General features: G+C 37.2%; 1 protein-coding gene and 1 non-coding gene across 41 annotated transcripts in view; both read right to left on the bottom strand.

Annotated features, from left to right (window-relative positions):
* Nucleotides 1-12324, bottom strand: part of PTPRD (protein tyrosine phosphatase receptor type D) — a 2315363-nt gene that overhangs the window by 13348 nt on the left and 2289691 nt on the right. For all 40 annotated transcript variants that reach the window (XM_059143037.1, XM_059143036.1, XM_059143035.1 and 37 more), the window contains 2 exons: nt 1071-1356; nt 467-645 (listed from right to left, as the gene is read on the bottom strand). In XM_059143037.1, the coding sequence (XP_058999020.1) occupies nt 467-645; nt 1071-1356 (465 nt within the window). The remainder of the gene's footprint in view (nt 1-466; nt 646-1070; nt 1357-12324) is intronic.
* Nucleotides 4430-4571, bottom strand: LOC131813421 (U4 spliceosomal RNA). The gene has a single exon (XR_009346814.1). It is a non-coding gene; the product is annotated as a U4 spliceosomal RNA (small nuclear RNA).

The following is a 12324-nucleotide window of genomic DNA, read 5'->3' as shown; positions in this document are numbered from 1 at the left end:
TTCTTCATTAAGCCCTTCCACAACCCAGTGATTTTTTTTAATTTTTTTTTTTTTAAGATTTTATTTATTTATTTGACAGGCAGAGATCACAAGTGGGCAGAGAGACAGGTAGAGAAAAAGAGAGGCAAGCAGGCTCACCACTGAGCAGAGAGCCTGATGTGGGACTTGATCCCAGGACCCTGAGATCATGACCTGAGCCAAAGGCAGAGGCTTTACCCCACTGAGCCACACAGGTGCCCCTATAACCCATTGATTTTTGAAGGAAGAGTGCAAAAGGCCAGATTAAAGATTCCATGACTGCTTCTTATTCTTAACAAAAATAATAAAAAACAAATACCAAGGGTCTGAATGCTGACCTATGCAGAAAAAAGATGCTTTGAATTGAGATGAAATTCATTCTGGCTGCGAAACTAGGGCACATGTAAATATCAAGGCTTTGGACTGTCAGGGGAGCAAGAGTATATACCTGTATCCATCAATAAAACTGGCATTGATGTAATCAGATCCTTCTACCCCTCTGATAGGCTGCAGGCATACTCTCGTAGATTCATATGGCATAATATTAACAAGGCGATTTTTGAATTTATTACATGGAAGATTGGCACTGATGAATCTTGAGGTGTGAGCTTTAGAGCTGGCTAGACGCTGTTGAATAAAAGAAAAGAAAAAAATCTGACAAAGATAATTTCAGCCTATGGTCAGATGCAACGTATTCAAGATTTCCTCTTTAGATATAAAGCTTATGTTTACTTTAAAGCAAAGGACTCTTCAAATTGCACTGCTTTTTCACTTCTACCTAATGATTCCATTTAGTTTACCAAATTTTTAAATACATTCTGAGAGTAGGATCTCTCAATTTAAATTAGGGTACAAAAGAGCTTGAGGTATTGTTAGGAAGCAAAGAACAGAAAAGGGAAAGAGAAAGAAAGTGTTTTATAGTCAGACACTTGAGAAGGTCAAGTGAATCTTGTAACTTCAGAATTTGAAAGGTTAAGAAAGTGAAGCCACAACTCAAAGACAATCCCAGAATGACTTGCTCCTGAATTACCACATCACATCCAATATCATACCTTAAATTCAAGCTCCATTCCTGTGACATTCTCTCCTGCTTCTATTTGTGTCAGCTTCTGAATGTAGGCATACAAGTTTCTAGCTGGCACTTCGGTATTTCCACAAGTCACTGCTTCTAACAGTGCATCATGGATAAAGATGTATTGGTCTTCTGTTTGAACCATGTAATTCCTCTGGGCTCTCATTAAAGTTACATGGCCATAAATATCTACAGTTTTTTCATGCTTTATTCTTTCTAACATAGCATCTATTACGATGAAACAACCAGTCCGGCCAACTCCCGCACTACAAGAAAAACAAAGAGAAAAGAGAAGTCCAAATAAATCTATCAGAACACCAAAACATAAAAAATTATTTCAATTCTCACTAAGTGGGCTTTAAACCCATTAATTCTTTTCAACTCTCTGTTGGGATTATTTTGGAGCACTCTAAAGTAAAAAGTATTATCAAGTCACTATAACCAGAAGACAGGGAATCAAATACCAAGTGAAATTAATTTGGTTTCAAAATGTAAAAAATTGAATCCAAAAATATGGTGGTCCTTGATCATATAATACAAAGTAAACATTATTTTGAAACTGTTAAAAAACACAAATACTTAAGTTGTTTATATTAGAAGATATTTTAAAAATTGGTTAAGATCTAATTAGGCTTTATCTTTTTGTAAAACTTCTCCATCTGTTTCACTTCAATTTGTGAAATAAAAATTAGAAAATCACTCAATCTGAAACAGTTCATATTCTAAAGCCCAGCAAGGAAGTTTTAAAATCAACTTAGTGGGAAATAGATAATTAAAATATTAAAATGTTACACTCTAAAAAGTACAGGGTATTTACAATGAAAATAAATTCCTACTAAAAATATAATCACTAGAGAGTAGGTGTGCCTTTTGTTTTTACTCTCTTCTCCTCCAGAGTCGAATGTATTTTGAAATTCCAGGTGAAATTCAAGTATTCTGTGGGAAAATAAAAACCTTAGTCTTTGTTACTGAAGATCCTCTGAGGTATTTTTTAAACTCCATTACTTTGGGACTTATGGGTCATTTTCCAGTTGGTGGAAACCAATTCAAAGAAGAGAAGGTGAGAGAGTGAGCAAAACCCAAAGACAAGATCTGCTGGTCCAAGGAGATAATCTAATTTACTGAACTGGATTATAGAGTCAGGTATTTGAAACATTGGAATTTCCTCAAGTGTTGGAAAGAATACTGACAAAATAACACATCTGTTTTTTTTAAATCTCTATGTAAGCCTTGTTTGTCTCATATCAAACTTTTTAGAGTGAGTCTGTTTATATGTCAAGTATGGTTGAATCCAACATTTTTTTACTTTTTTTTTTTTTTAAAGATTTTATTTGTTTATTTGACAGAGATCACAAGCAGGCAGAGAGGCAGGCAGAGAGAGAGGGAGGGAAGCAGGCTCCCCAGTGAGCAGGGAGCCCGATGGGGGGCTTGATCCCAGGACCCTGCGATCATGACCTGAGCTGAAGGCCAGGGATTTAACTCGTTGAGCCACCCAGGTGCCCTATTTTTCTCCTCTTGATCATAGATATTTACCTGGCTGGGAAACATGTAATCAACAGGAATAGGTATCCATAGGTACCACCACAGACACTAAGCAACAGACAGTCTCTTTCATTAGCTACATGCCACTGTTTCTTGTCATTTCTGTATCTATGTAGTTATTTATTTATCCATCTGTCCACTGACATGTCCTTCTCTCTCTCTCTTTTATTTATTTATTTATTTCTATTTATTTATTTATTAAGATTTTACTTATCTATTTGACAGACAGAGATCACAAGTAGGCAGAGAGGCAGGCAGAGAGAGAGAGAGGAAGAAGCAGGCTCCCCACTGAGCAGAGCCTGATGCAAGGCTCCATCCCAGGACCCTGAGATCATGACCTGAGCTGAAAGCAGAGGCTTAACCCACTGAGCCACCCAGGTGCCCTGTCCTTCTCTTTATTCAATGAACTTCACTTTGTTAAGTAGCATAGGGAATACAAGATTAAAGATGACTTACATCATGCCTCTAAAAGCTTAGCATCTGTAAATGAGGTATAAGGTTACTTAACCATTTATACTAAAAGACAAAAAAAAGAGAAAGAGAGAGAGAGAGACTAAGGAGGTGTCAGTTCTGTGGATGATAGGGCATTTGAACCACGACTTGGGAGGATAGGAAGGATGGGGCAACTGAGGAGGCTAGAATAGCAAAAGAGAAACAATGGCTTTTGCAGTCAGACTGTTGGCTCTGGGAGTTACATGAGAAACTTTCCATTGGCCTAGTGAGGCACTTGAACAAGGAACGTACCAAGTCCAAATGAATGAGTTTAGTGAGTACTAGGGTGCCTGACACAACTGAAGTGTCAATTTCTCTAGTGCCAAGTGGCCACAAGGTGGTTAAGTAAGCATTTTGTAACAAATAATACCTTTATTTGACTACTGAGCAGTACAGATCAAACCTAGCTTCCACAAAGTGACATGCCATTGAGATGTAATGCAAAAGCCCATGGAGACAGAGTCTTTGAAGTGACAGAACTATTTTTTAGCATGCAATTAGAGAGGTCCACAAAGTCCCATTTTATCTAGTTTCTTCTACCAATAAACCTAAGAGAGGGCGAATTTTTCCTGTCATTCTCCATCCCCCTACTTCCTTCCCTGCCCCAGGCAGGATTAATCATCCTCTGTTCCTGATCACCCTAGTACAGTCTTTGTCACATCACATTATTAATTAACCTGGTTGGTCTGCCATCCACAAATCATGGTGCATCCAGTAACTACATTTTCTATTACCGTTGTGTGCCTTGCACCAAGCATGCAGTCGGTGCTCACTAATGTTTGTAAAATAAGAAAATCAGTCAGGATTGGCATCAGAGCTCTTATGTAACGAGCAGCCATCCATGTTCAGCAAGCCCACTGAGGAAGCAGGACTCTTCAGTTAGTGAAAGAAATCCCACATTTGATAAAAGCTCAGAACTGTGCAGAGAATGCCTGAAGACTGCTCCACGGTGCTGGGTCGGGAGACCGGAAAATGCTTTGAGTGGCCTCTGTGTCTCGGTCTTCTGATCTGCCATCACAGTGCAATTAAAAGAAACAGAGTAAGACAGAATCTGGAGAACAGAAGTAACCTTCTACATTGGGAGGTTCTAAGACTATGAGTAATACCTTTTTCTCCTTTTCTATATTGTGTCTCTTAGTTGTTTTCATCCTAATTGTGCATTGTTTCTAACTGGATACAGCTTCATGCAGTTCTTTATAGTGGAAACCATTCCATAAGCCTTATAACTGAGCCCTAAATACTAAGTCACTTCTAGATAATGGCGGGATATTTCCCCAAAATACGCATTAAGGACCACTCTCAAATGTCTGGATGATACATAGATTCATATTCAGAGAGAAAGATATCACAGAATCTTAGAAAATTAATAGGAATGACTAATTTCAATTAGCAATAATCGCGCCTCGGATAAACCTCATTGGCTACGATACTGCCACTGCGCAAAGCTAGGAATGACTAATTTCAAACAGTAGCAACCTCTTCATGGTGGTAATGAGAGAAGAAAATAAAATATATGTCTGAGTCTAAATTAAAAACTGTGGAGAGAAAAGAAAGAAGATAGGGTATGCCTTAAGCAAAACCCATTTTTTTAATCCCCCAAATTTGAAATACTATTAACTGCCCAATCTTATATGTAAGATAAGGAAGGAGCTGACCCTTTTAACTTATGCGTTACCTCTTCTTTAGGAGGAAATGTTCTTAGGAGTTTTAAATGTTAGAGGTGTCTCTTAGCTTGAAGTAAAAAGGTACTTTTTCCAGATATCAACAGCTGGGGGTATTTGAGAAAAATCACTTTTAACTTCTTCCTTGCTTTCCCATTTTTCTTAAATCGCTATAGTCTTTAAGTCTTAAGGCTTAAGGCTGAATTAACCATACAGAGTGTTTTCCAAACATAAAGGAAGAAACAGTTACTTTGTAGGTACAAACTGCATTTTAAAATTATACCTCTGAAGCTGACAAAAGGCCTACGTAGTGTTGATGCTGAGAAAATTATGATAAAATCACTGCAGGATCGTTTGAGATTAGGCTTTCAAAATCTTGCTTTAATCTACCCCTCAAGCTGTTCTCCACTCTATCCTCCTATTTCCAATAAATAATACGTTACACTGGAAGAACTTTCTGCTTTCCCATATATTGTCATGGTAAACGAGATGGCAGTAAAGCTCCTTCCCACCATAGTGCTTCGTTCCCAGGAGGCATTCAGCAAAGGTCTGTCACTGTTGGTTCCCTTTTCCCTTCTATGATTTATAACATTTGGAAGCTGCCCTCCAGTCCTCTAGCTAATGGTAAATGGCCAAAAAGGGACTCAAAGGGAGGCTGTGTGGTGCTAAACTTTAGCACCACATTCCATGGCACTATCTTTGCTTCCTATTATTTCCTGCCAGTTGGATCAGAAAAAAGAAATAAAAAGAAAAGAAAAGAAAAGAAAAGAAAAAAGAAAAATACCTTTCTTGTGGCACACCCCTCTAGAACACCCTTTTAGCAGAGTTCAATAATCCCGAGTGCAAGTTCCTTGAAAAGCTTTTTATTTCCCTTGGTTTTTGATACTTCCCTTGTGGTCGAAAGTAGGAAAATAGGGACCTTCAGTACAAAACCATGCGGAACACGCAGCCCATGAGTTGAGCCAAAAGGGACTATGATTCACATGGAATGGTTCTATTGACTCCATGACAGGGTAGAATTTCTAGCAAGTTGGAAACCAAGACCAAGCTCTAAAAGCCATCTTCAGAAACTTACTGGCATCCCTTCAGATTGTGCCTTGGTGAGCCATGTTTTTTTCTGTCTAATGTCTGTACTGATTATCCTCATGCTTTGGATTTTTCCATTTGTATCCTTTGTTCTAATTCACACACCTCAGCCAGCTTTCAAAATGTAGATAATGTCCCCAAAGTTCTGTCCTCCTTTCTCTCATTCCCCCTCATGATTTAACAATAATCTTAAAAAAAAAAAAAAAATGATTCCTAAAGCAATAGACTTTTCACTGAGCATAAGTGGAGACCTATATTTCAAGTTGCCCTCAAGTTTCTCTAAAAATAAGTAGATTCCAAGATTAATCAGCATCTTCTCTGCTCAGATCTGCTCTTCCCTTTCTCTCTTTCTTTACTCTTCAGGTCTAAAATTTAAGAATCCGTTTGGATTGTTTTTCCCTCTTGCCCTACATGATAATAAATTATAAATTCCTGTGCTTTCAGCCTCTACAAATTTTATTCAACTATACATCAACGGTGTGCTGGAGCTGGAAAAGCCAATTGTTAAATTCTCAGAAATTTTGCTTAATTAAATATATTTAAAATAAAGGTATACTAAAACACAGTGCTTCTTAATTACTTTTCATTTATGCTCTTGAGCTGAAACTATTATATAATGGTGTACTACTGAATATCTCTCCCAAGTTTTGCATTCAGTGATGTCACATTTGTATCTTGAAATCAGATATGGTGGGAGGACTTACACCAAGGAAACTAGCAAAAACTTGTTTTCCTCTCACAGAGCTGGTTGTTACACATTACCAGCACACACTGGCTGTCCTGATTCATCCATGCCCACCAGCCAGGGACAGGCAGGAAAGTGCTCCTTACTTTGTTTTTCCATCCACATACTCTTGTAAGACTCAAATATTTATCCCACAAATATTTATTGAGTGCCTACCACGTGCTAAGACTTCGGGGAAGTGGTGAGCAAAACCGACAGAATCCTTGGAGATTACAGTTCAGCAGGAGAATTAGACAGTAAGTAATCATATGAATAAGTAGGTAATTTTAAATCCCCAACCACTGCTATGAGGTAAATATACATCATGCTGGCTGAGTACTTTTGAGGAAATGTCATTTAAACTGATACCTGTTATAGACTGAATTGTGTCCTCTCAAAATCCATATGTCGAAGCCTTATCCCTCAACGTGACTATATTTGGTGATAGGGTCCTCAGGGAGGTAATAAGGTTAAATAAGGTCATAATGGTGAGGCCCTAACCCAGTTAGACTGGTATCTTTGTAAGAAGAGACATCAGAGAACTATATATAAGTAAATCAGTTATTTTAGAGAATTACTGTTAATACAGTTATACCTTTAATAAAAATGTTTAAAGATTTTATTTGTTTATTTGACAGAGAGATCAAAAGTAGGCAGAGAGGCAGGGAGAGAGAGGGGGAAGCAGACTCCCAGCTGAGCAGAGAGCCTGATGCGAGGCTCGATCCCAGGACCCTGGGATCATGACCTAAGCTGAAGGTAGAGGTTTTAACCTACTGAGCCACCCAGGTGCCCCTTATAAACACTTAAAATGGAAAATAAATGTGTGGAATCTGCCCTTTTTCCCCACGCTGCCTTTCGGCCACCCTGGCTTTCATTTAGTTACTCAAATAGGATAAGCTATTTTCCATGCCAGGGCCTTTTCTTGGGATATTCTCTCCTAGAAATCTTTTCCTTCTTCAATCAATAAACCATTCTTTGTCCTTTAGATATTGTGTGTGTCCTCTAGGACTGGATGCCTTAAACAACAGAAATGTATTTTCTGTACGTTTAGGAGGCCAGAAGTCTAAGATTAAGTTGCCATCAGGGTTAGTTTCTGGTGAGACCTCTCCTTTTGGCTTAAGATAGCAACCTTTTAGTTGTGTCTTGACATGGTGTTTCCCTGTGCATGGGCAGAGAGAGAGAGCGCTCTATCTCCAAATACAGTTACACTAGGGGAGGGAGGGTAAGGCCTTCAATATATGAATCTTGAGGGGACACAATTCAGTCCATAGCAGGTATCAATTTAAATCAATTGAAATTCTTTATAAGTGCTTTGCCAGCATGATAGACATGTACCTCATAACAGTTGTTGAAATTTATAATTATATATTTACTCATATGGTATTTAGTACCTAATTCTCCTGCTAAACTGAAATCTCCATGATGATAGAATCTTCCGTTCATTTCGCTTACCACCTCACTGATGTCTCAGCACATGGTAGGCACTCAGTAAATATTTGTGGGATAATAGCATCACCAACTCTTGAGGGTTTTTTTTTTTTTTCCTGATACATCTATTTGTTTGCTGGAATATGTCTTTGAATAATGTTTTATGTAAAATATGCATGGATAGTATTATTCCTGATGCTTTGTCTACCTGAGAATATTTATTTGCTTTTACCTAGTTAAAACCGTTAAAACTCGGAAAATACTTTCATTATAAGAGTCATGGATTTCCCCAGCTCCAGGCTAATTAAAACATATTTAAAGCTTTCTTAGCTCCGGGCCTTTCCTCCTCTGTATCAGGTCTACGTGTTGATATCTACGTTCCTCCAGACTCCTCTCACATGCCATGTCCTTGATCAAGACTATCCCCTGGTTTACTCCTCCTTGGATCTCCGTGGAAGTGTATACTTCTCTATCAGCAATTGCCTTACCTCATATTTGTTTTCTCATTATTATCTTTATGTCAATTAATAATCTCCTTGAGGAGATTGAGAGCAACAGCTTCCTTGTCTCTACTGTGTTTGACAATTTTTCATGGCAATTTCCATGCCAGGGAAATAGGAAGTCTTCAACTTGAGTTGCAAATTTTTAAAAATATGAGTTTAAAAATCTGAAGTTGTTTCTTTTGGATCAATGACATACACAGGAACATTCCTCAAAGTCCCCTGGTGTGGAAATACTACCTTGATACATGTTTACAGAAATAAAGGGAGTTCTTAAAGTTTGATGAGATGGAAGCAACCTGTGTTTATGCTCTGCTCCAGTTGCTCAGAAACAACAAACCTCAGGCACCACTTTTTCCTTAAGAAACTGAACGCAGAAAATTCAGAGCTTTTAGAAGTACGCCAGCCTACTTTTGTTTGAATTTCCACGTTTCCGCAACAGCACATATTTTGCTTCCTTCTCCAATTTGCTCTATTTTTCACCCATCAGTACTGAGTGCAGTGCACCTCTCAAAATGAAGGATTGTAGTTCTAAAAGCAAATGCATTTTTCTTTGATCCTGAAAAACTCAGCTCCCCATAGCAGCAATAATGACGGAACCCTATTTAGTGCTGTTTGTTTTTCATCATTTCAACAGCCTTCAACCTGAAACATGGGAAGAACAGCAAAACTGATAAACCACCCTTACTTTTATCTGTTTTCTGTCAGAGTCGTTGCCAAGCATAGAGACAGATTTTTCTAAATAATCTTAAAAAAAAAAAAGTGCATAACCCCGTGCTTCATGATGAGACCAGCACAATTCAGAACATTTATTATGTTACAGAACATTCCTGCACAGAGGGAAGAGGACAGCACTGTTAAATCAACTCTAGCATCAGGTTGGTTCCTGCATCCTCTTAAGTAGATCCAACTTTCTGAGCTACCTTCCAGTGAAGACAAGGATGCCACCAAAGCAAACCAAATTATTGACAAAATTTTGCCTTAAAAACAATAGCAAGAAGAACAACAACAAAAACTGTTTCAGTCAGTGATAGACATTCCAGTACTTATAAGCTGAAAGACTATGCAATCCATTGAGCAAGTACGCCTACTAGGAAATTGTTATTACTTCAATATTATTATCATTCATCCAGTTGCAACATTTGTTTTCAATTTCTAAAAACATGATTGAGTTAGTCCCATGAGTTGAAATATGCTTAATGTCCCGTGATGCGATACGGTAGTAATGTGCAAAAGGAAAACATTAAGAGGCATAAGGGGGCTGTTTTGTACTAAAATCATTCTGGGGATTGCTTAAAAGTTGGTTTTCTGATTAATCTGGTGGAGTGTTAATGTGGACCCTTTACTGATACTTCAATGATCTGGCAAAAAAAAAAAAAAAAAAAGACAATAGAATTAGGAGATTTTACAGATCAATTTAGTTAGATGCAAACTCAGTAAAATATGAACCAGGAATCTTGGTTTTGTACATATATCAGCTCATAATTAGATTGGATATTATAGTTCGGCTGCAACAAAAATAGCATTTACCAACTGCAAAAACATAAGAAAGGACATCTATGAGAGAATGGATTGAGTTTTATGACCGATGTTTGCAAGATTAGTCAGATGACTGTCTTGCTATAACTGTGATGTGATTTTGATATGGCTGTGCTTGTAAAACTCTTCCTTCATTTATTAGTTAAAAATTAACATTTAACTTAACATTCAACTATACTGGGAAACTCCAGAGTATTTAGCGCTTTCTACAAAAAACTGACCCAGAAGTAGTTTTGTATCACATCCTCTGGCATCTCTTTTGTCTTGAATGACCAGAGAAATTATGCCAATTCCTTTGACATAAATATTCATCTGCTTGATTTACTTTTATATATTATAAAATAAAAATTAAATATTTTGAACAAACTGTCAATTAAAATTTTCTATGCTATTAAACACAGACTAAAAGCCGAGGTTTTATAGATGTTGGAGGGGGCAATTTTTGTGTTCATTAAAATTTCAAGTGCATGTATTCTTTGACACAGTAGCTCTATTTATAGAAATCCATCACTGAGGCATACGTACACATATTCTTCCTAAGAGAATCTTAGGAAAGGATTTTCATTGCAACATTATTTGAAATAACAAATTAATTATGTAAAACAATTACTATGACTAAAGAAATGGTTAAATTATAATATATAAATACCAGGAATACCAGTAAAAAGGAGGTAAATCCACACATTAACAAACAAACAAAAATTGTCCAAGACCTTATTTAGCCCACCTAACTATGTTGCAGACCAACAGGCACATCATGATGCCATTCTTATTCTTTAAAAAGACCATACAACAAGATTACATCTTTTTATATGCATACATGTTGATGGATAGGACTTGATCTGCAAAGATATACAAATTATTACAAAAGTTACCTCTTAGAGGAGACTGGTATTGGTTTTGGTGTTGTAAGAGGATACTTTTACCTTAGTTGAAGTGCTCAATTTTTTAGATTAAATTTCATTTCATTATTATTATTATTTTTTTTTTAAAGAGCGAGAACAAGCAAGCATGTGGGGGAGGGGACAGAGGGAAAAGAAGAGAGAATCTTAAGCAGGCTTCACACCCAGCATGGAGCCCAGTGTGGGGCTCCACGTCACAACCCTGAGGTCATGACCTGAGCTGAAATCAAGAGTCAGATGTTTAATCGGCTGAGCCACTCAAATTTTCTTTTGTTTGTTTTCTAAAAAAGGACAACATAATCATGCAATAATGGAATTAAGTAATATAGAATAATGAATAAAAGTTGCTATTATAATGATATTAAAGATCAATATACAGTTGAGATCTGATAGAGAAGAGACAGAAATCCTAAAGGTAGAATCCTATCCACTCTAGCTCAGGAATATTGCCCAGAGATGGATTCTCAGGAGAAGTCTGGGCAATGTTGGCAACTATTTACAACCAGGATTTGGTTCTGCCATTTGGCACAGGATTTTAAGGTGTGGGTTTCAGAAAACAGAGCAATAGAGAAAACAGCATAGAGAAGAGAATGCTTAGTAATGAGTTAGAATAAACAAAAGTTAGGATGAGATAACCTAGAACCTTGTCACTCTAGGAAAAAAAAAAAAGTGTCTTGCCCTCTTGTGTGGCATCCTCCAGTGATCAGAAGTTCATACTTCATCAACAGAGAAGCAACAGAAGCTAAGCACAGAGAAACTGACATGAAAAGGATCTTAGTCTAGAATATTGAGATAACCTAGCCAGATCACATTAGGACATTTTATTTTTCCATCATGATCTGAGGGGGCCTTCTTAAAAAGAGTCTACAAAAAAATCTACATGGACCAAATCATATTTTTTTTCTTTCAATTATGTTGACTCAAACAAAAATCCTCCAAAGACTTCTGTATGATTTTGGCTCTGTCTCAACATTATCTGCCAAACACATTCCCTATTATTCTTATAATGTGGTGCTCAAGATAAATTAGAAGGCTAATATGTTTACCTAAAGAACCCTGAATATGCCATAGCAGGTCTTATTTTACAGATGGATTGAGGAGGCCACTGGGCACAGGTAGAAACCTACTCAGCTGGCCCCAATAATTGGTAATTGACTTGAATCTGAATGAGGTCAACTGAATGAAGCTATAGAAGAATATGGAACTATATCATTTTCACAGAGATTTTCTTTGTAAATATTCTCAATTATTTTCATAATGACACAAAATTATCTACATTTTGAAAGTGGATACAACTATTAACCAGGCCTGCCAAGTAAAGCTGCATAGGCTGTATACTGCTCAACCCAAAGAACATTAT

This window comes from Mustela lutreola, chromosome 12 (genome assembly GCF_030435805.1).
Source record: "Mustela lutreola isolate mMusLut2 chromosome 12, mMusLut2.pri, whole genome shotgun sequence".
Classification (NCBI taxonomy): Eukaryota; Metazoa; Chordata; class Mammalia; order Carnivora; family Mustelidae; genus Mustela; species Mustela lutreola.
This window is presented reverse-complemented; position numbering and strand designations above follow the sequence as displayed.